At 42.2% G+C, this 22,168-nt stretch overlaps 1 protein-coding gene across 9 annotated transcripts in view; it reads right to left on the bottom strand.

The window, feature by feature from the left end:
* Positions 1-22,168, bottom strand: part of HECW1 (HECT, C2 and WW domain containing E3 ubiquitin protein ligase 1) — a 407,022-nt gene that overhangs the window by 127,109 nt on the left and 257,745 nt on the right. For all 9 annotated transcript variants that reach the window (XM_051852912.2, XM_051852913.2, XM_051852914.2 and 6 more), the window contains 2 exons: positions 13,721-13,796; positions 5,500-5,669 (listed from right to left, as the gene is read on the bottom strand). In XM_051852912.2, the coding sequence (XP_051708872.1) occupies positions 5,500-5,669; positions 13,721-13,796 (246 nt within the window). The remainder of the gene's footprint in view (positions 1-5,499; positions 5,670-13,720; positions 13,797-22,168) is intronic.

Here is a 22,168-nt window from a genome sequence, read left to right as displayed (position 1 = left end):
CTTAACCATGCACGTTCATTGCACTCAGGCCTGCAGACTAGCTGTGTCCTGCATCTGAAAGACAGCTCTAACCAGGCCTTGGCATGTCTGGCTTCTCAGTAAATGTGATGGTAACTTAGCAAGGCCATTCTGGATCACTGCTTTCCAAGGGAGCCCGTCTCAGTCATGTGTATCATGGAACAGTTTGATATTTTCTTCCTATTATTTGTCTCCTGTTGAAATCCTATTGTTAACTTACTTTATTTTGCATTTTGTTTTCTTACATGAAAATATAAGCTCCAGGAGCAAAGCGTTGTCTGTCTAATCTTCTAATTTTGTGATGAGACTGGTGCAGGCTGATGTTGTGTGCCTGGGGATTAATTCACTCAGCTTTGGAAGGCAGAGGTGAGAACAATGAGATGGAGGCTAGCAAACACCATGACCTCAGGCTAGAGTGGGATATTTGCTCAATCAACTTGATATTCCTGGAAACCTGCTTTTAGGACTTCCTTATTTTATTTATAGCTCTAAATATACTCTCTACATGAGCACGCTGAATATATAACCTGAATCTCTTCAGTTGCTGTGTCTGTTTAACTTTTCTGTGTAACTGTAATCTCATAAGTGCTCATTATATCCATCCAGGAAAGTAGCTAGACCTGAAAATCAAGGAGAATGTTCCCTGGGTGAAAACAGTCTGTAATTATAGTAATAATAAAGAAGATTGATCAATCAACATGCAAGTTTCTTATTTATTTCCTTTTGCATTACATTTAATATATCTTCCTTTTAATTTTCCCTTCTCACTTATAAATTCTGATAGAAATTTAATTTTGCTAAGATTTTACATGTATTAGAAAATGTGTTTCAAGTTTAAATTTACATAAATTTGAAAAAAAATGTAAGATTTTTAACGAAACACTAACTATAGAAACTAATTTTAGCATTTAAATTGTACATTCATGGTATTTTCATTGTTCGGTTCAAGCAGCTTCAATGATTTTCACTGGATATGCCTTGCATGTTAGTCATAAACATGGAAAATCTTTTTTCATACAATCAGTCTTCAAAAAGTTTATGGAAATACATACTATGAAAAAAGTATGCACAGATTTGAAAAATCTTTTGTACCAAAGTAACATCTTTAATTCCATTTTCCCACAAACTTTTTGAAGTACACTTATGAAAATATAAATACCTGAGTGAATTCTGTAGGAGCAAGGAATCACTACCTCTCTCACCAAGATGCAATGTGCAACCCAGAAGCCAGCATTGGCTTTTATGGGTCAAGGATAAAAGATTCAAGCTGGACATGCACAGATGGATTAAGCTCAGCCCAGTTGTGGTCACTTGTCTGCACAACACAAGCTCCAACCACCTGACACTTTCCAATGGACCCTACACGTTTGCAGGATACTGCGGTGCCTTTATACATTCTGTTCCCTCAGCTTGGGTGCCCCCCCTTACCTTGAAGAGGGTCTCTTCCCTGCCAAGACCAAGTCTAGTAACACGTACTCTGTGAAATCTTCAATCTGGCTTTCAATGTTCTCATCTTTGTATTCTGTTGCATTTTGTTCATCATCATTGATTAGACCATGTATTTCATTGCACTGTCTCCTACCACTAAATGGAGAACTCTTCTTGTAATCATCTTTGTTTCCTCCAGTGGTTTCTATTTCTATTACAGAGTTATATTCTCAGCAAGTGCTCCTTAAATGGAAGGAGGGTTGGTCATAGTAATTTTGAGTACCTGGTGTAAGCCATGGACACTCTTCCAAAATCCATTTACAACCACCCACAAACAAAACTGGCCACTAACAGGCTCTGAAGGCAAACCAAATAGTTCAAGTTCTGGTTTTGCCATTTACTAGCCACATAATCTGGGGAAGATTACTTAACTTCTCTGTGCCTTATTTTCCTTACTTTTAAATATGGAATAATAATGCACACATCATAGGGTTATTGTGAGGATTAAATGAGTTGATTACGTAAAATGTTCAGAATTCTGTTTGGCATAGTAAGCCCTATCTAACCTATCATTTATGGATTCCAGGAAAGGTGAATTAAACATGATTTCCTTTCCTTGAGCAGTTCAAAGCCGTGTAGGGAAGACAGAGATGCAAATAACAGGCAACCTCATGACATTATGGTAGAGTCTTTATGAGGAAACACGTTCCTCCTGAGGCCCAGAGGTAGGGAGAGAAGGAGGGCCCCATGCGTGAAGTGGTATTTTAGCCAAGATTCGATAGTTGAGTGGGAATTGGTGGAAGGGTTAGTTAAGATTATTCATTTATTTGAAAGTCAGAGTTACACAGAGAGAGAAGGAGAGGCAGAGCGAAAAAGAGAAGTCTTCCATCCACTGGTTTACTCCCCAATTGGCTACAATGGACAGAGCTAATCCGAAGCCAGGAGCTTCTTCCTGGTCTCCCACATGGGTACAGGAGCCCAAGGACTTGGGCCATCTTCTACTGCTTTCCCAGGCCACAGCAGAGAGCTGGGTTGGAAGTGGAGCAGTAGGGACTCAAATGGCGCCCATATGGGATGCTGGCACTGCAGGCAGCCGCTTTACCTGCTATGCCACAGTGCTGGCTCCAGGAGGCACATTTTAGATATAAGCAGAGACAAAACATGTGAAAAAAGAATGCACAAAGGCATCTGTGGACAGCAACTAGACAATGGCCTTAGCATAAAGTCTGAGGTGAAAGGCGGTGAGTGAAGCTGACGGAAGCGTCAGACGCTATGAACTGGTTTATTCGACACCTGTGTTCAACCACCTTCTCCGCTGCCTTGCCCGTCAGAGGCGCGAAAGGAAAGCACTAGCTTTTCCCATCTAGGTGAGGTCATGCGCAAGCAAGAGAGACTTTTCTGCTTTCTTCTTGTTCGGATTTTGCACTTGGGACTTTAACACCAAAGACTTTAAGGATGAAGCTGCCTGCTTGGGAGTAGTGGAGCAGGCAGATTCAGAGAGCTGGTGTCCCTTGGTGGCTCCCTCAGCAGCTGCACTGACTGGATCACCTCCCTCCAGACTTGCTGTTTGGGAGAACAATCATAGCTGGGCAGACTCTCCTGGTTTACCGCTGGATACATTCCTAACTGGGCTACTGAAATGGCCTTGAACACATTGCAGAGCAACTTGCCTTTGACATCTGGGCACTGGGGACTGTGATATAATTTAGGGGCTAGAAGTACAGTTTTGCCCACACAAACCTTGGCTGAATTCCAAGTTCCGACTGCTACTAGCTGTTTAATTTGACAACTCAGCTATCCTCGCTCTGAGCCTGGTCCCAGAGCTACATGATGAGACTCTATTCAGAAGAATAACTTGAACTTTAGGTGGAACAGAGGAAGCCTGGAGCCCAGGACCAATGAGGGTTTGCCAGTGTCCTGTCAGAGCAAAACCATTGGGATCAAAGAGTCAGGAATAATTTCAGAACATAAAGTGGATTCTAGTGGACATCTAGTGAATTCTAATAAATGCTTTAGGCCAAAACATTTCTGATGGTACTGAGTTTTATAGACATTCTTTATAAACAAATTTCTTTGAACAGGTTGCTCTAAAGCTTTTCAGAAAAGAGAGGCTTTTGTCTTTCACATACTATAAATTCCTATGGCATTTTGTATTATCCCCAGGAAATCCACAAAGAGTCTAGAAAAATGGGTGAGAATAGCCAATGCTGAATGGACAAATAACTCAAGATCTATTATTTCATGATAGTGGTACTGTCAGTGGTTTAGAATCTGTTGATACCTAGAGGTAGTGGGAAGTTTAAGTACAACTCTATTTCTTTAATGTCCACTTCAATGCTGTATGGGAGCTTTTTCTGGGAGGGGGGTAATAAAGTCCAAGAAGTCAGTGTTGCTTCTGATCCAGCTCTTAGTTGTGGCCTGGGAAAGCAGTGGAAGATGGCCCAAGTCCTTGGGCCCCTGCACCCACATGGGAGACCCAAAAGAAGCTCCTGGCTCCTGGCTTCAGATTGGTGCAGCTTCAGCCATCACAGCCATTTAGGGAGTGAACCATCGGGTGGAAGACACCCCCACCCCCCGCCCCCTGCTTCTCCTTCTCTCTCAGCGTAGCTCTGCCTTTCAAATAAATAAATAAATCTTAAAAAAAGTAGGTGTTGGAATTTAAGAGACAATGAAAAAGCTTTGCTCTCCAACATCTAATTATATTTTCTTCTTAGGGAAGAAAGTTCTATATCAGAAGTGATCTGTTCTGAATATAAAGGAAGGAATCTTGTCCAAAGCAAGTGCCTTGGATGGATGTACATGTCCATCCATAACAGATGCATGAGAATAATATGAGGCTTAGATTGAAAATATATGATTTCTGAACTTTACAAAACTACTCCTGGGTCAAGCTGGGCTTTGAACCAGGTTCAGGTGACTGTAAAGTCATACACACACACACATACATATACTCATATCTATAAGATTTATTGCTTGAAAGGAAGAGTGACATAAAAGGGAGAGATAGAAAGGAGAGATCTGCCATTCATTGTTTCATTCCTCAAATACCTGCAATAGCTGGTGCTGGACCAAGCTAAAAGTGAGAGTCCAGAACTCTATCTGAGTCTCACATCTGGGTGATAGGAACCCAGGTGCATGAGCCTTTATCTCCTGCAATCCAGAGTGTGCACCAGCAGGAAGCTGGGTAAAAATCCAAGGCAGGACTCGATCCCGATCACTCTGATATGAGATGAGGGTATCCCTCCAAGAGGGATATCCCGCAGGGCCCATCATAACACCTAGATTATATTGCATCCAACCTCATGTCTGAAGCCTCCCTGCCCCAAACCACAACCATATAGTCTGTAGGTCTTATCCTCAAGCTAAAGCTTTGTGACAATTCTGCATGATTACAAGAGCAGCTCAGTCATTATGAGGGCAAACCCGACAGGTAACTTTGTTGAAGAAACTCTTAACTTCTGATCGGCAAAGGAGGCACATGGAGGAGGTTAGAAGAGGCTTTATTAGACAAAACAAACTCATCAGTACTTCAGCAAGCTGCCTAGCACTGTGCAAACAACGAAGATGGGATAAAGAATCAGGCTTCATTCCCATCTAAATCGAGTAATATGCAGCCCAAACAGCGATACTACAGAGCTCATTGATTTACCTGTGCCAGGCACCTGGTGGGTTTAGAATCTCTGGAACTGGTCTCAAGGGCTACATTTACAGTGCCAAACTTAAGAACCGTACGCATGGGAAGAGCTGTGGAGCTTCTCTTCCTTCTCTTACGTGGAGGACAGAGAAAAGGTGTCCTTCGTGCAGGCGCAGGGTCAGAATCAGAAGAGCCTACTAAGTGGAGCTGCAATAGCAAGCTTCCTTGTGCTCTTTGGAGGGACTTAATCCAGAATTTCAAGAGTTGCAACCCAGGTAGGGCATATGCTAAGACCAAGAGAGCCACGGACTGAGCAGCAGAGTCTGCGGCTCTGTAAGGGTAAAGGAAAGCACATGGCTGCTTCCAGTCGGTCCTCTCACCTGCGACACACACCTTCTTCCAGGGTCCATGACACTCACCTCGGCCTGCCACACAGGGTTCACGGTATTGCCCACGATCTTGGATCTCCTCTCCTGTCCGTGGTGAGGGAGGGCAGGGAAGATGCTATGCTTCCCGGGCTGAATTGATATCTTCAGGTAAGGGTCTGGATTGAAAAACATCCCTTTCTTCAACCCCATGGCCTGGAAATCTATAAAACAAAAGGGTGTTTTGATTAAAATGTAGTTGAGTGAGGTTATAGGTCACATCAGGCCTTATCCAAAGAGAAAAGTCAATTAAAAAGTAGAACATTTTTTCAATATTTAGACTACTTTTCACATTATTACAAACATGGGCTGATATTTCTACAGGACTCACTAGACGGAGCATTTCCTGGCCTATATTACATTGGGTTTTGGTGAGAAATCCTTGCAATACACCAGTCCAGTAGGCATTCTGGTCACTACATATTTTATGAGAGGACCAGTGGCCCTTATTGGACTGAGTTTCTTGTGTCCTAAGGCAGATCAAGACAAAGGGGTTATGAGGGCCACTTTGGGACAGGAGGGTGGGCTCAGACGAAGGAGAATCAACTTTGGAAATTTAACAGTTCTAGGTGTCAAATTCCTCTACAAGGTAGAGAGGTAAGGAAAACAAGGGCTCTAGTTTCATATTAAATGTGAACCTCATCGAGTAAAGAGAGAGGATAATGAATGAGCATTAGGAGTGATAAAGAGAATGGAGATAATTAAGACAGCAAAGAAGATAGAGAATGAAGGGAAGTAAAAGGAAATACGACCTCCATGGTCCAGAGTACATACTGGAGGGGAGACCTTTGAGAAATCATGTGGTCAGAGAGACTGACTTTGGCAATAGAATTGTTCATTTAATTGAGGCTATCTTAGAATGTATGATTTTGTGCTCTCTTAAGACAGAGAGAGGAGGAGAGAGAGAGGGAGGAAAGGAGAATGGGTTCAAACATAAGCTCATTTGTCTGATGGTTTATAGTTGTTTTGAGATAGTTGGAAATTGCTTCAAAGTTATTGGAAGTATATTTATGATTTCAAGGAATATAGTTCTTAAAACTGTTCTGTCACTGAAGTATTTTTCAAACAAAATTAGTCACATAGGGAGCAGGTGTTGTGGTCCAGCATGTGGAACCTCTGCATATATCGCTGGCATCCCATATTGGAGCACTGGTTTCCGAATCAGCTCCCTGTTATGTGCCACAGAAGACGGCCCAGGTTCCAGAGTCCTTGCCACTCATGGGGAAGACCCGGATGGAGCTCCAGTTTCTTGGTTTCTGTAACGTGGCTGTGGTCATTTGTGGGAGTGAACCAGCAGCTGGAAGACATCTATCTTTATGTCTGTCTTTCTCTCTCTCTCCCTCTCTCTCTGACACTCTGCCTTTCAAATAAAAAAATCTTCGAAAAATGTTAGTTACTACATGAAACAAAGTGTAGTAAAGATATATCCAGTTAGTGATTCTTAACCATGGTACAAATTGTGAGGCATTTAAATAATTTATTACTAATAAAGAGGTAGATGTCTTCAGGTCCATTTACTCAGAAGTTATTTTGAGTTGATTCAAAGTTATCTCCATAAAATTATTCTATTCTCTTGTGTTATATTTTCAAGATGGAAAAAAGTTCAGAAAGTTTAAAAATTATGGAAATTTGCCACACCTAGGCAATACCCACTGGAGTGTGTGCAGATGAAGTCTACGTAGCAGCCCGAGGCTACCGGCCTAAGAAAATCCTATTTCTAAGGGTGGCTCTTGGGTAATGACTGTGAATGTAGATTTCGGGAGGTTCCCACTGAAACCCAGGATTTTAGTTCTAATCCCACGACTGGTACGAGTGCCTCACTCTGCTTCAACTGCTTGTGGAAACTCTGATTTATGACGAACACGGTTTTCCCTCTGGAAGTCTGGAATTTGAATAGGTGTTCTGCTTAAAGGTGCCCACATGCCTTGAACAGCCTCGCAAATAGAAACCCTGGGCACTGGGTCTCTAGCAAGCATCCCGATAGACAACATTTCACTCACAACATCACAACATGTGCTGGGGGAAACAAAATGGCCTGTGTGGCTCCACTGGGAGAGGTCCCTCGCAGGCTTGTTTCTGGTTTTCTCCATATCTGCTTTGATTTGCTTTGTGTCTGTTCACTGCAATACATCAGAGCCATGCTAAAACAACCCAAAAATAATACATGCTGGTGAGAAAGCAGGGAAAATGGTACCTAATCCACTGTCAGGAATGCGAACCAGTGCAACCATTATGGAAGTCAGTATGGAGTCTCCTCAGAAAGCCGAACATAGATCTACCATATGACCTAGCCATCCCACTCCTGGAAAGTTACCCAAATGAAATGAAATCAGCTTATGAAAGAGTTATTTGTACCCCCATGTTCATTACAGCTCAATTCACAATAGCTAAGATAAGGAATCAACCCAGATGTCCATCAGTCGATGACTGGATAAAGAAAGTATTGTGTATATACACTATGGAATAGTACTCATCCATAAAAAAGAATGAAATCATGTGTTTGGCATCAAAATAGATGCCATTGGAAACCATTAAGCTTAATGAAATAAGCCAGTCTCAAAAAGACAATATCACGTGCTTTCTCTTATATGTAACAGTTAATACAGAAGACACAAAAGAGTATAGGAATGAAATGGATCTCTTGGGACATGACTGCTGTTTTTAGCTCTTGTTTATCCTCCTGTGGAACTGTAGTCTTCCTACTTTTTACTTGTTGAATGTGATGGTTAGTGGTGAATTAAGCCTGTGAATATAGAGTGGATTAAAATTACATCTTTGCAAAAACTAATGAAAGAGATAAAGGGGAGGGAGAAAGGGGACTTGGGGATAGAGGGGGAGTAAGGGAAGTGTGGTTGTCTTCTTGAGCATGTAACTATTAGTGCATGGAATCTGTTCTCTTTATATTAATAAAAAAGAGAAAAGTACTAAACATGTTAAATGCCTTTATCATAAATGTGAAAATTAAAAAAAAACTTGCGAACACATTTATTCTTCCAGATAGATCTTGTTAATTTATAATGACATCCTTCAAACTTGAGACATTTGATTGGAATTGCATGGAATTGCGTGGATTAGTTTTTTTTTAAAGATTTATTTATTTATTTGAAAGTCAGTTACACAGAGAGACAAGAGGCAGAGAGAAAGAGAAAGAACAAAAAGAAGAAAGAGAGAAAGAAAGAGATAGAGATAGAGAGAGAGAGAGAGAGAGAGAGAGAGAGAGAGAGAGAATGTCTTCCATCCGATAGTTCACTCCCTAATTGGCCACAACGCCTGGAGCTGCACCAATCCGAAGCCAGGAGCCAGGAGCCTCTTCTGGTCTCCCATGCGGGTACCGGGGCCCAAGAAGTTGGGCCATCCTCCACTGCTTTCCCAGGCCATAGCAGAGAGCTGGATTGGAAGAGGAGCAACCAGGACTAGAACCAGCACCCAAATGGGATGCCGGTGCCGCAGGCAGAGGATTAACCCACTGCGCCACAGCGCCCTCCCAAGGGTTTACACATTTAAATTCAGTCTGGACATATACTGAAAAATGTGTTCATGGAGTAAAAGTGTTGGAAAACTGGGGCAGTAAGATGTAGAACTAAAAAGACAATGGACTATGAGTCACTGTGCCTAGATTTTATTCTGGAACACTCACCATGAAAGTTTGTAACTTAGGGAAAATCAATTTAACTCTTTTATATCTCAGTTTTTTTAGATCTGAGATTGTTGAGTAGATGTCTCTATAGGCATATGGAGTTCTATGATTTTCCCAAAGTAAATTACATTAATGAGAGACTACTTAATTTCTTTCCATCTTGCCTATATTAATTTTTGTGTTCTGATGATAAATACATGCATACTTAATGTAATATTTTTAAAGGAAGGAAAAGAGATAAAGTTTTTAACTTATCTCAAGCTATACTCCCAACGGCAACCATTACCAGACTTTTCCTCATTTCTTCACATACTTTTCTTTGCATAGTTGAGAACAGACTGTTTATTTAACATGCAGCCTGGATTTTTTTTGACTCTTGCCTTACTTTATATAAGTGGGAGACCAGAATATACCATCTCACAAAATGGGGCTCTGGTATAAAGATTATTTTGAGCTGAAGGCAATTAACAAGAAACGAACATAAGAAATGCTCTCTGCTTTCCTTCTGTTTGCCTAAATAACAGGGTACACATTTAAAAAGGTGTCCCTCCTCTCCTCTCTACCAGGAAGGGTGAAGGTTGATTCCTGGAGAGAACTTTAGACCTTTACCAAGCAGGAGACAGTGCCAGAGGAATCTGCCTAACTAGTTTTACTAACTAGCAGTTCCATCCCATGACTTTCCCACAATTTGCTGACCCAGAGACTCAAGTTCCCTTTCTTTGTCTTACTGTGTTGAGAAGGCTTCATAAGCTGGAGTTGTAGGCCACCTCTTGGAAATTTACTCCTTTTCCCTGGCTCTCTCCCATGTATACATGAAATACATGTTAATAAACATGTATTTTATTTCTCTCTTGTTGATATATCTTTTGTTACAGGAAGTGTCCCCAGCTAAGAACTCAAGAACAGTAACGGGAAAATGATTTTTCCACTCCTACAATATCACAAGATGTTCTCATGTCTTTTGGACCATTTTGTATATCTAATTCTTAAGAGTGCATGGTATTTAATGGCTAGACTCTATGGTAATTTATTTTATCAGTACCTGATTTGGAATGTTTACATTATCTCCAATATATTTATGAACACATTTTAATTTGCATTTCTGATTTTTTTAAGTTAATGGGCTAAAAGTATAATTTCTTGACTATTAAAGGGATGAGATTCAGGAAAATTATTACCCCTGAGAAGTGGTGAAAATGTAAATATAAGTAGATTTGAGAAGCTGCCATTTACATAAATAATCTTGGTTTTCAAATTTTTATTAATATAAAGAGAACCAATTTCATGATTTCCATAGATAAAATTCTAAGAAGATAACTATACATCTCTCCTTCCCTCTCAACCCACCTCCCTCTTTCCTTTTTTTCCTTTAATTTTTGCTATAACATGATTTGAGTTTACTGTTCATTATATTTTTGAAGCTTTCCAGACAAGGTGATTCCATTACATATCTGCTGGTTTTCTCTCCTTTTAAATCCTAAAAAGCAAATTGATCTTTTTATGGCACTCTCTCCAACTTTTAAGTTTCCTGGCATATTTTTCTCTATATGTGGGGAGTACGTGTTCACATATTACTGTGAAGTAAGGTGCAAAGATGATGTTCTCTGAGCCCTCACACACTGAAGTGTCACCCACATAAATGCTAATCTGGTGGTCACAGAAATTTGGCTTTAAATATCCTACCCTCGTAACTGTAGACTTTGCTGCATCATTTTGTCATCTCATAGGACAAGTTCAAGACTAGCATGAGGTTTTCTCTTATAAACATTATGCCTTTTCAGCCCAAATGTTTACTGCAGTTACACAGACTTTTCCCCCACTTTTTACAAACTGAGATTTGTCTTGCTGTGGTTCTCTATATGTATCTTTTTTCATAGCCCCTCATGATCTTCCTTAAAGACTCAAAATCATCTTCCTAAGGAAATTTTCTTCTACTACTGTTTCTGCTCAATCTGTTGTGATTTAATAGTCAAAAGCACTGACCATGTGTTTTTCCTGTGTGTGCTGTCTGTTCCTCGCTTTCCATCCCCATCCTCCTTGTGCTTTGCTCTCCATCTGTGTGTTCTAGGGTGATTCTTATAGCATTGATTCCAGCTCTGCCGTGCTTAGCGTGGCCCATCCTGCCTTTGAAACCTGGCTTTTGTTTTCTGTGATTGCACTTTCTAGAGTTTATTTTAAATGTCTCCTTGAGTGCTGCAGACATAATGGTCCCACCAAGATGCCGATGTTCTAATCCCTGGAACTCATGACTGTCTTACCTTACATGATATAAATGAATGTCAGGTGTGATTAAGTTTAGGATCTCAGTGTGGGAAACTTATCCTGGACTGTGGAGGTGGGCCTAGTGAATCACAGTGGTCCTTATAAATGGAGGCAAGAAAGGTGAAGTGCGAAGAAGACAATTCCATAACAGAAGCAGAGATGGAAGCCATCAGCCGTGAGCCCAAGAAGGCTGGCAGCCTCTGCAAGCTCAGAGGTAAGGAATTGGATTTGCAGTGGAGCCCCTGAGGAAGCAGTCTTGCTGACAACTTGATTCTATTTCTTAAGATATACTCTGGACTTCCCACCTCCATAACAGTCAGAATCTGTCTGTAATGTTTTGAGCCACTCAATTTGTGGTAATTTATTATAGCAGAGATAGAAACTCAAGTGTATTAGTTTCCTAAGTTTTTATTTTTGCCAGTTTCAAAGAACCCTCTTATCATCATTTCTCATCTTAGCTCTTTTACTTCATATATCTTGTGCTTTCTAGTGTTTTATTGAAGCTTCAAGCAGATGAGTTATAAATACTTTATGCCTTTTTAGTAGGTACATGTGGACAGGATGCTTTCTTTTTCCCGTAAGTGTTATCTTCTTCAGGTTTCTTTTTTTTTTTTTAACTTGAGCTATATATTTTCAAGTTAAAATTTCCATGATTTATCCATGAGCAGTTCTTGCAGTTCTGGCATTTGCCCATCTATAGTTAATTTGGTTACTCAGCTGGTTGCTGTTGGACTCCTTGTCCCTGCTTTGTATTCAGAGCTGACCAGCACTGAATCAAGTTTTTGATACCCTGTGGACTTTACTAAGTTATGGATTTGCTGATCTTTCTTCCTTGACTTTCTTTGCAGTATGCAATTTATTTAGATACTTTCAGTAGTGTTCACTCTTTTTGTTAGATAAACATACAAATCTATTCCCAGCCCCTCATGTTACACTTCCATGACCATTCCAGGCCTACTCCTTTAGTTGCTAACTATATATCCCCACAGTTACATTTTTGGGAATTATTTCCATGGAATAAGTATAAGAAAAATGATATATTAGGTGGGAAGTGAGCCAACCTTATAAAGTAGCTTAGTGAACCAATTTCCTTTTGTCTAGTGGGTCTGAGCCCTGGTTTACATGGTAGTGCTAAGATGGGAACCAAGGACTGGAGACTTTGCCCCTTCCCTATCTCCATCCCAATTTCCTGAGCAGGTAGACCTCTTGGACTTCAGGACTTCACTAGAGTTTGGTTACAGAAATTCCTCTTGGTTTCTGGCATATAGTTGTGTTGGAGTCTAGGTTTTTACTGTTTTTGAAGCTTGGTAGTAATAATTGTTATTTCTCAGTCATTTTAACAGGATCACAAGAATAGCAAATCCAAAGTTGTTAACTTTTGTGTTAGCAATACCCTAGGTTTTTTTTTCCTCCCCCTTTTATTTTTCAGCCTAGATAGACACATGCTACTGTTGTCAATAGATCTTTAGACACACATTGGTTTTCTAGCTCACTTAATCTTAAATAACCTCAGTTGACTGTTGCCTGAGGAGGGTCATGCATTTCACATCTATGGCTTTTGATCTCTGATTTTCAGTTTGGCAAGCTAAGGGGGTAGTTTTCAGATGGTGTTCAACAGCATCTTAGGGCTTCACGCCATTGTGTCTTCTTAAAGACCACTCAGCGTGAAACCAAATGTGTGAAGCCCTGAGCTTTGGACATTATTTTGGCCATAGCATCTCAGTTTCTCTTGTAAATGTTTAATTTTGAAATAATTTTAAATTTACCAGAGGAGTTCCAAAGATACTTCAAGTATTTCCCACATACTCCACCAAGTTTGTCTCATTGATAAAAATTGCAAAAATGATGTTACATTCAGGAAAACTAAAATATTAACTTACTCTTAACTATTACACTAAAATACTGTTAACCAACTTAACAGACTATTTGGGCTCCACTGGCTGATTGCCATGGACGTGCTGTTTTGAACAGAGTAGTTTTTGTTTCACCCACTTGGCTCCTCAGGGAAGTTTCACTTGGACCAAGAGCTGACAGCCACTTCTCTCATTAGGCTTCCTACAACCTTCCCTTTCTCAACTCAGTCACTGCTACTTGGTCTTGGAGGAAAAGCATAATGGCAGCCTCTCTTCCTATCGTCTCAAAGTGCTTCCCCACCCAGTATTTACCAAATTCTCCATTATCCTTGTGATGTCAGATGGAGACACTGAGGCACAGAGGTGGAGTAACTTGGAGGTGACAGACAAATGAATCAGGCCTCATGACGGTCAGCTGACATTCTTAGTCCCTCTATAAGGCATCTAGGTGAGTAAAACATACCTGAGAGAGAAAAACTGATCAGTCTCCTACTTCCTTGCCCTTGGACAGTCTCATCAGCGCCAATGCTCTTAAAAATCTGTAAGAAGAAGGGAAATTGAAGGAAAACAAGCATTGAAATAGATACATTCCAACGCAAGCACACTTAATCACCACTATTTCTGCAGCTAAAGGCAATGAAGATGGAGTGTTGGGATTTCATGGGACAACGGTTGATTAAAACAAGCTTCTAGGAACTTAATGTCTTTCCCAGTTACAGAAGATTTGCTAATGGGAGTGAGAAATACTTTTCAGAGAAATTATAATCAACAAATACAATTACAGTAATAAGATAGGCCTTTTGTAACTACTTATGCAAACAACACCATTTCACATTCAGATTTGCAGAAAGTGTTCATCAAAGGTCAATAGATGTTTACTGTTGTAATTATAATATGTTTCTGTTTAGCAAAGTACATTGTTAAACTGATGTGTATTTATGTATTGTCATTATTTAGGGATTTCCAGGCAATAATTTATTAGGGAGGAGCCAGAGCATGGCATTTAGAATCTACTCTACGATCTTAGTTAATTGCTTCCTCAGAAATTTCAAAATATGACTGTTACCCACAATCTGGTAAGGAGTTGTAAACCAGGCTGCTTAAATTTATTTTCCATAATTGCTCAAAATATATTAATAAGTTAATAAAAATAGAGTCTCAGCTTCCATTCTCTTCCAGAAAGATTTTATTCAGAAATGATTATTTAAAATTGTTTATTTATTTATTTGAAAGCAAAAGAAGAGAGACAGAGAACAGACACAGACACAGATAGACAGAGATTTGGTTCTCTTTCCAAATGCGTGCAACAGCCAGGGCTGAAGCAAACAGAAACCAGCAGGCTGGAACTCGATCCCGGCCTCCCATGAGGGTGGTAGGGACCATTACTTGAGCCATCACCTGCTGCCTCCCCAGGTGCACATCAGCAGGGAGCGGAAATGGAAAGTGGAACTGGGACTCAAACCCAGGGACTCCAATACGGGATGTGGGCATCCCAAATGGTGACCAATTGCTGCACTGAACACTTGCCCCAGAAATGATTTTGAGTATCTACTTGAAGGCCAAATAACTCCTTATAGTTGCCTTTACATGTGTTGTATGTTTCCAGAAAATAATTTTAAAAGTGAATGTTAGGCAAATACACAGTGTTCAATTTTTAAAAGATTATATTAGTATTAAAGAAGAAAGATTAGAAAACTCAATAATGCCTTGCTCAAGGTTTCTCTGTGTAGATTGTCTTAGTTTATTACCTTTCTTTCATCTCTCAGTATTTTTTTTTTTTTTTTTTTGGACAGGCAGAATAGACAGTGAGAGAGAGAAAAGAGACAGAGAGAAAAGTCTTCCTTTACTGTTGGTTCACCCTCCAATGGCCGCTGCGGCCAGTGCACTGCACTGATCTGAAGCCAGGAGCCAGGTGCTTCTCCTGGTCTCCCATGCGGGTGCAGGGCCTAAGGACTTGGGCCATCCTCCACTGCACTCCTGGGCCATAGCAGAGAGCTGGAATGGAAGAGGGGCAACCGGGACAGAATCCGGCGCCCCGACCAGGACTAGAACCCGGTGTGCTGGCGCCGCAGGTGGAGAATTAGCCTATTGAGTCGCGGCACTGGTAATCTCTCAGTATTCTTAATGTAGTAAGAGTTGTGACTGGATGTTCTTTCAGCCTGCCAGGACTAATGACAGCACATGTGGGGCTCACAGCTTCAGGGAGGTCCAAAGAAATTATTAGACCACATCCTTATGTTAAAGCAGTTTGGTGATGAGCCTGTGAGCTTGGCTGCAGCTTGTGGGCAAATCTTGGGATGTTTTCCCTAGAACCCAAGCACGAGGGCATCTCAGGGCTACTGAGCTACTCAGCAGTGGGAGCCAACGTGGGGGACACATGGATTTGGGCTTGTCATCAAGCGAGATAAGAGATGCTCTTTCTCTTTAACAGGTGTCTGTCTCCTAGAGCCTCATCTGATAATTAAGAACCAGAGTAAGACATGGCCAGGGCTGGTGAGGCAGAATGCTGGCTTCTCCAAGGCTTTAACCCCTTTACATGGGAGGGCCCACTCCTTCCTGCCTTGTATTTGCTCTCCTCACTCACTGGCTGACATGGAGAGATGAAGCTCAACAAACAGCTCAGACTCCATTTCAGGTTGCACCACTATTATTCTTTTTTTTTTAATTTTTTTAAAATTTTTTTATTTATAGTTTTTTTAAATTTTTTTTCTTCTTTTTCCCCTGACCACTATTATTCTATTCTATTCTATTCTATTCTATTCTATTCTATTCTATTTGAAAGACAGAGTTACAGAGAGAGGTAGAGACAGAGAGGCCTTCCATCCACTGGTTCACTCCTCAGATGGCCACCACGACTGGAGCTATGCCAATCTGAAGCCAGGAACCAGAAGCTTCTTCCAGGTCTCCTGCAAGGGTGCAGGAGCCCAAGGACTTGGGCCATCTTGTACTGCTCTCCCAGGCCACAGCAGAGAGCTGGATCCGAAGAGGAGCAGCCAGGACTACATCTGGCGCCCTATGGGATGCCAGTGCTTCAGGCCAGGGCTTTAATCCATTGTACCACAGTGCCAGCCCCTGCACCACTCTTGACTCTGAAAGTGCCCGGTCTTCAATGGCTTGATCAGGGCTTAAAAATTCATTAACAATGAGGACTTTTCAACTTCTTCAATCCTCTGCCTGGTGCCAGCATTGTGGTACATCAGGTTAGTGATGCTGATGCCAGTATCTCATATTGGAGCACCAGTTCCAGTCTCAGCTGCTCTGCTTCCTATACAGCTCCCTGCTAATGCTCCTGGAAACACATCAGGAAATGGCCCAAGTACTACTTACTTGGGAAAGCAGTGCTTGGGAATGGAGTGCTTGGCTTCTGGCTTTGACCTGACCCCAATCCTGGTGGTTGCAGCCATTTGGGGAGTGAACCAGTGGAGGGGAGAGCTCTTTCTCGCTCACTCTGTCTTTCAAATAAATAATTTTACAAAACCAACCTGGGAAACAGTCATGGGAGACTTCAGCAGGGTGACTACATGCCTCTCCACAGTGCTGTACTTGCACAAGTACAATCAACTGTTAAAGTCTCTGGTTCCTGATTCTAGTGCAAACACATCCACATCTACTTTGTTGCCTTAAAATACAAGTTTCTAGAAGAAACAACAAAAACTAATTTTACTAGACCTTGACAAAATTACATCTAGAGTGTGTCCATTCCAAATGATATATAAAAGGTTTAGGAGGGGTTGGCACTGTGGCATACTAGGTTAAACTTCCCCACTGTGAAAACAGCACACCATATGGGCACTGGTTCATATCCTGGCTGCTCCTCTTCCAATCCAACTTTCTACTTATGGCCTGGGGAAGCAGTAGAAGATGACCCAAATGCTTGGGCTCCTGCACCCACGTGGGAGACTTGGAAGAAGCTCCTGGCTACTGGCTTCAGATCAGCCCAGCTTTGGCCATTGCAGCCATTTAGGGAGTGAACCAGTGGATGGAAGACCTTTCTATTTCTCCCTCTGTCTATAACTCTCTCAAATAAATAAATAAATAAATCTTTAAAAATGGTATAGGAATTAACTGCCTATCTCACGGTAGGCTAAAATGAACTTAAATATGCAATGACAACAAAGGAGAGTGCATTTATTTCTTTTTTATAAGAAACAGATCTATTTTTAACAAAATCCTCTGTTGGCTGTTCAGGGAATTTGCAAAGAAGGCTTTCCATCTTTACTACAACAACAACAACAACAAAACATCCGTGGGAGAGGGTGCTGTGGCACAGCAGGTCAGGACATCCATATCCCGTACTGGAGTGCCAACTTGCATCCCAGCTACTCTGCTTCCAACCTAGCTGCCTGCTAATCTGCACCTTGTGGGGCAGCAGAAGATGGCTCAAATGCTGGGGTCCCTGACACCCATGTGGAAGACTGAATGGAGTTGTGGACTCCTGGCTTTGGCCTGATCAAGCCATGGCTGTTATAGATATTTGGGGAGTGAACCAGCAGATGGAATATTATCTATCTATCTGTCTATCAATCATCTCTCTGCATCTGCCCATGTGCGTATGTCTTTGCCTTTTAAGTAGATAAAAATAAAAAAATATAAAAACAGGTTTATGACAAAACTAAGTATATTTTTTCAGAATCTGCTAAGACCAGTGGGGAGACACACATCATTTTAACTCCATGCAATTCTGCCTACATTCTTAGCTTTTTACTAATGCCATTTATGGAGTCATTTAAGCACCAGCCTGATGATGTGAAAATGAAGGCAGCAGTGGCCACAACAGAGAGTTTCCAGAGTCTTGGGAAGAAACATTTTCCCAGTCTTGGGAAGATTTGATAGCCTGACTTCTAGGTTGGGATGAGTGGCAGCAGCATGTCTGAGGTTAAGAAATCTGCTGATCTCACAGACATACACTATAGGGTTTGCTGCCTGTGAAAATAACATGAAGATCCAGCCAGAATAGCTTCACCTTGCAACAAGCTGAGGCTGCCAGGCACATCCGGGAGACCGCTGCTCTTCTTCCGGCTGACACTGTCCCTCATGCCCCGTTCGTATTTTAGCCACTCTGGTCCCTGTGGCCCTCTGAGATGCCATTCCAGCAGTTTCTCTGTATGTTTTGCATACAAACATTTCTACAACCAAGCCTACTAGGCAAATGGTTTAACAGATTCTAAACCAAACCTATTGGTGGTGTGCAAAAGATTCTGTAGATACTGGGAGTAGAATTAAATTGGGCTTGGGGGGGCAATAAATTTTCTTGTATCTTTCCTATTCTCCTGTTAATTTTCTCTTTAGATGTGCTTTTTGAAGATTAGAAGCACAAGATTGCAACACTGATGTACATCTGCACTGCTGCAGTTCAGCACACAGTGAAGATCAACTCCTTCCCCTTGGTAGGAAACTTGTGTTTCAACAGTGCAAAGACTTGCAGCGCAGTGGACAGGGCTCCCTCAGCCTCTGCTCTCTACTTTGGTATTCAAATTCTACCTTCTTCTGCACAGCATCACTGCAGGAAAGATGAGGCAGTTTGCTAAAAATACACATTAGCATCTAATCACACCGGCAGGCATATATGCGTGCTGACCTACTTCTTCACCTTCCAGCCTCCCAGGACTGCTCAGATGGGAGTCCTTCATTTCCAGAGTTAGGTAGGTGTGCCCAGGAGTAACTGCCTGCTCGGGAGTGTCAATTTTACTCAGTTCTGGGCAAATCTCCTTTTATGTTAAAACCAAACACAAACAAATATATAAATTGTATATAAGATGTGAATGCATTTTAAAGGGAACAGAGATTTCAGAAGTGGGTGCTTACCTCAGGTGCTAAGATGCCCAGATCCTACATCTAAGTGCGTAGGTTTGATTCCTGGCTCTGTCTCCTGATTCTAGCTTCCTGCTAATGCAGACCCTGGGAGGCAACGGTGATGGCTCCAGTAATTGAGTTCTTGTCATGCACAGGGGAGACCTGGATTGCATTTATGGCTCCTGGCTGTGGTTACAGCTCAGCCCTACTGCAGTCCCAGTCAATACATTTTGAGAGTGAATCAATGGACAGCATCTCTTTCCCTTTCTTTCTCCTGCTCCCACTCTCACTCTCACTCCTGCTCCCTCTCAGCCTCTCAAATAAACACAAAAACACTACTAAAATGGACATTTCAAAGAACTCTCTGAGCTACGTCTTCAAGCAAAACCTGGTCCAGCTTTTGCTTCCTTCAAGTGAAAACTAGAGGTGCTCCTGATATTGCTCATGAGATTTGCAATAGGACTGTGGCCACTTGCCCTCACTGTGGATGTGATAGTACCATTTCCATGCAAATAATCCCAGGGTTTTTTCCCTTAAAGATGCTGTCATAGAGTGGGGATGTGGTGCAGTAGGTTCAACTGCCACTTAGGATGCCCACATCCCACATGGAAGTGCCTGGGGCCAAGTTTTGCCTCAACTTCTAGTCCTACTTCAGAGTAATGTGCCTGGGAGGCAGCAGATGTTGACCTAAGTGCTTGTGCTCTTGCTATCCCCATGAGAGACCTGATGGAGTTCCAGGCTCCTGGTCTCAGCCTGGCCTAGGGCCAGCTGTTGTAGGCATTTGCAAAGTGAACCAGCAGAGAGAAGATCTCACTTTCTCTCTCTCTCCCCACCCCCTCCTTCTCTGCCTCTCTCCTCTGTGTCACTCTGCCTTCCAAATAAATAAAACTTTAAAGTTGTAGAAAAATAAAGTGAAAAGATATTTATTTATTTATTTTTGACAGGCAGAGTTAGACAGTGAGAGAGACAGAGAGAAAAGTCTTCCTTCTGTTGGTTCACCCCCTAAATGGCCGAAGGTGCTTCCTCCTGGTCTTTCATGCGGGTGCAGAGCCCAAGCACTTGGGCCATCCTCCACTGCCTTCCCGGACCACAGCAGAGAGCTGGACTGGAAGAGGAGCAACCGGGACAGAATCCAGCACCCCGTCCAGGACTAGAACCCGGGGTGCTGGCGCCAGAGGCGGAGGATTAGCCAAGTGAGCCGCGGTGCCAGCCTAGAATTATTTTTAAAAATGCTGGTGAAGCTTATGTTTATTTATGGAGCAATTAAATCAATAATGATTTGTTGGAAAGACAGCATATTCATGTCTTCAGTGAGCCTGTGTCTATTCACCTGGTATAGATTACTCTATTCTTTCTATAAATTCAAGTCTTCACGACTGATAATGGAATCTAAAATTCAGATGCCAAGTAGCATTAGATAAGTAACAGCATTCCCAAGCTGTGGTGAATTGCTAGCCAAAAGCAGAGAATCATCACTTCACATTAGATCAGAAGTCAGTGATTTCCCTGAAGTTCAGGACTTTCTGCCTCCAAGATAAAGTCTATCAAATAATATGGTATAACTTGACACCACCTTTTTAAAAGATGTATTTATGTATTTGAAAATCAGAATTACAGAGATGGAGAAAGACAGCTGAAAGAGAGAGAGAGAGAGAGAGAGAGAGAGAGAGAGAGAATATCTTCCATCCACTGGTTCACTTCCCAAATTGCTGCAATGGCCAGGGCTGACCCAGGTGCAAGCCATGAGCCAGAAGCTTCACCAGGGTCTCCCACGTGAGTGTAGGGGCTCGAGCATTTGGGCCATCTTCTGCTTTCTCAGGCCCATTAGAAGTGAGCTGGGGCTGGCGCCGCAGCTCACTTGGCTAATCCTCTGCCTGCGGCGCCAGCACCCTGGGTTCTAGTCCCAGTTGGGGCACCAGATTCTGTCCCGGTTTCTTCTCTTCCAGTTCAGCTCTCTGCTGTGGCCCAAGTCCTTGGGCCCTGCACCCACATGGGAGACCAGGAGGAAGCACCTGGCTCCTGGCTTCAGATTGGTGCAGCACACCGGCCACAGTGCGCTGGCCGTAGAGGCCATTTGGGGGGTGAACCAATGGAAAGGAAGACCTTTCTCTCTGTCTAAATCTGCTTGTCAAAAAAAAAAAAAAAAAGTGAGCTGGACCAGAAGTGGAGCAGCCAGGACTTGAACCAGCATGCATATGGGATACAGATAGCAGTGTAACCCACTGTACCACAGTGCTACCCCCGAAATCACCCTGCAAGACAAAAATCAAACCTATCCAAGGCCCAAGTTCCACTTACACCTCTAAATGTTTGAGAAGTTCAAATCGATAGTAGGCAAATAAGCACATCTTACAAATGTTTACACAGCACTTTGGAGTACATTTCACTCAGTAGATCCTGGAATATGACTATTAGGTGGGAAGCATCTCATTCCAAGTTCTCAGCGGAAAGATCTGTGCACTGAAAGGGCAGAACCATCTTTAGGAGGCTAAAGAAAGGAAGCACAAAACTCCAAGTCAACTGCAGTCCAAGGCAAGCTCCCGGACCCCAGGGACACCTGAGACGCAAGATGCTGAGGATGACCTGTCAAAGAGCCAGAAGACACGTGGCACAGGTGAGGGCTAATTATGTGCCCTGCACAGGGCCAGTTCTTTCAGTTCTTGGAACTCTTCACATATTAGGAATTACTGACACCCCCCCCCCCTCTGTTTACAAATATTAAAGCTGAATGCTCAATAATTCAATGACTACCCACATTCTCCTGGACAGATCAATACCTTGGTTTGACTTAAGTAAAACACGAGTTGTAGAACTCCCGCCACCTAGAGTCCATTAGCTCCATGGAGTGATGTCCTCAGATTCAGCCTGGCTACTTCTCTCTCTTGCTCATATTTTGTTGTTGTTTTGTTGGTATTCTGCCTGCTTCCCACCAAACCAGCTTCCAGACCCCACACAGTTCATCAGTGCCTTGAAGGCAATGTGCAACCTTCACAGTTTCAGTGCTTTTCAGTCAGTACCACAAAGGAAAAGCCAAGGAATGGAAAAAGGAGGCATTTCCCCGACAGTTTTCATGGTGTGAATTGGAAATAGCATGCTAATTAAACAGAATGCTTTTCTC

Source organism: Oryctolagus cuniculus, chromosome 16 (assembly GCF_964237555.1).
Source record: "Oryctolagus cuniculus chromosome 16, mOryCun1.1, whole genome shotgun sequence".
In the NCBI taxonomy this organism is placed as follows: domain Eukaryota; kingdom Metazoa; phylum Chordata; class Mammalia; order Lagomorpha; family Leporidae; genus Oryctolagus; species Oryctolagus cuniculus.
Note: the sequence above shows the minus strand (reverse complement) of the source record. Positions and strands in the feature narration are given on the sequence as shown.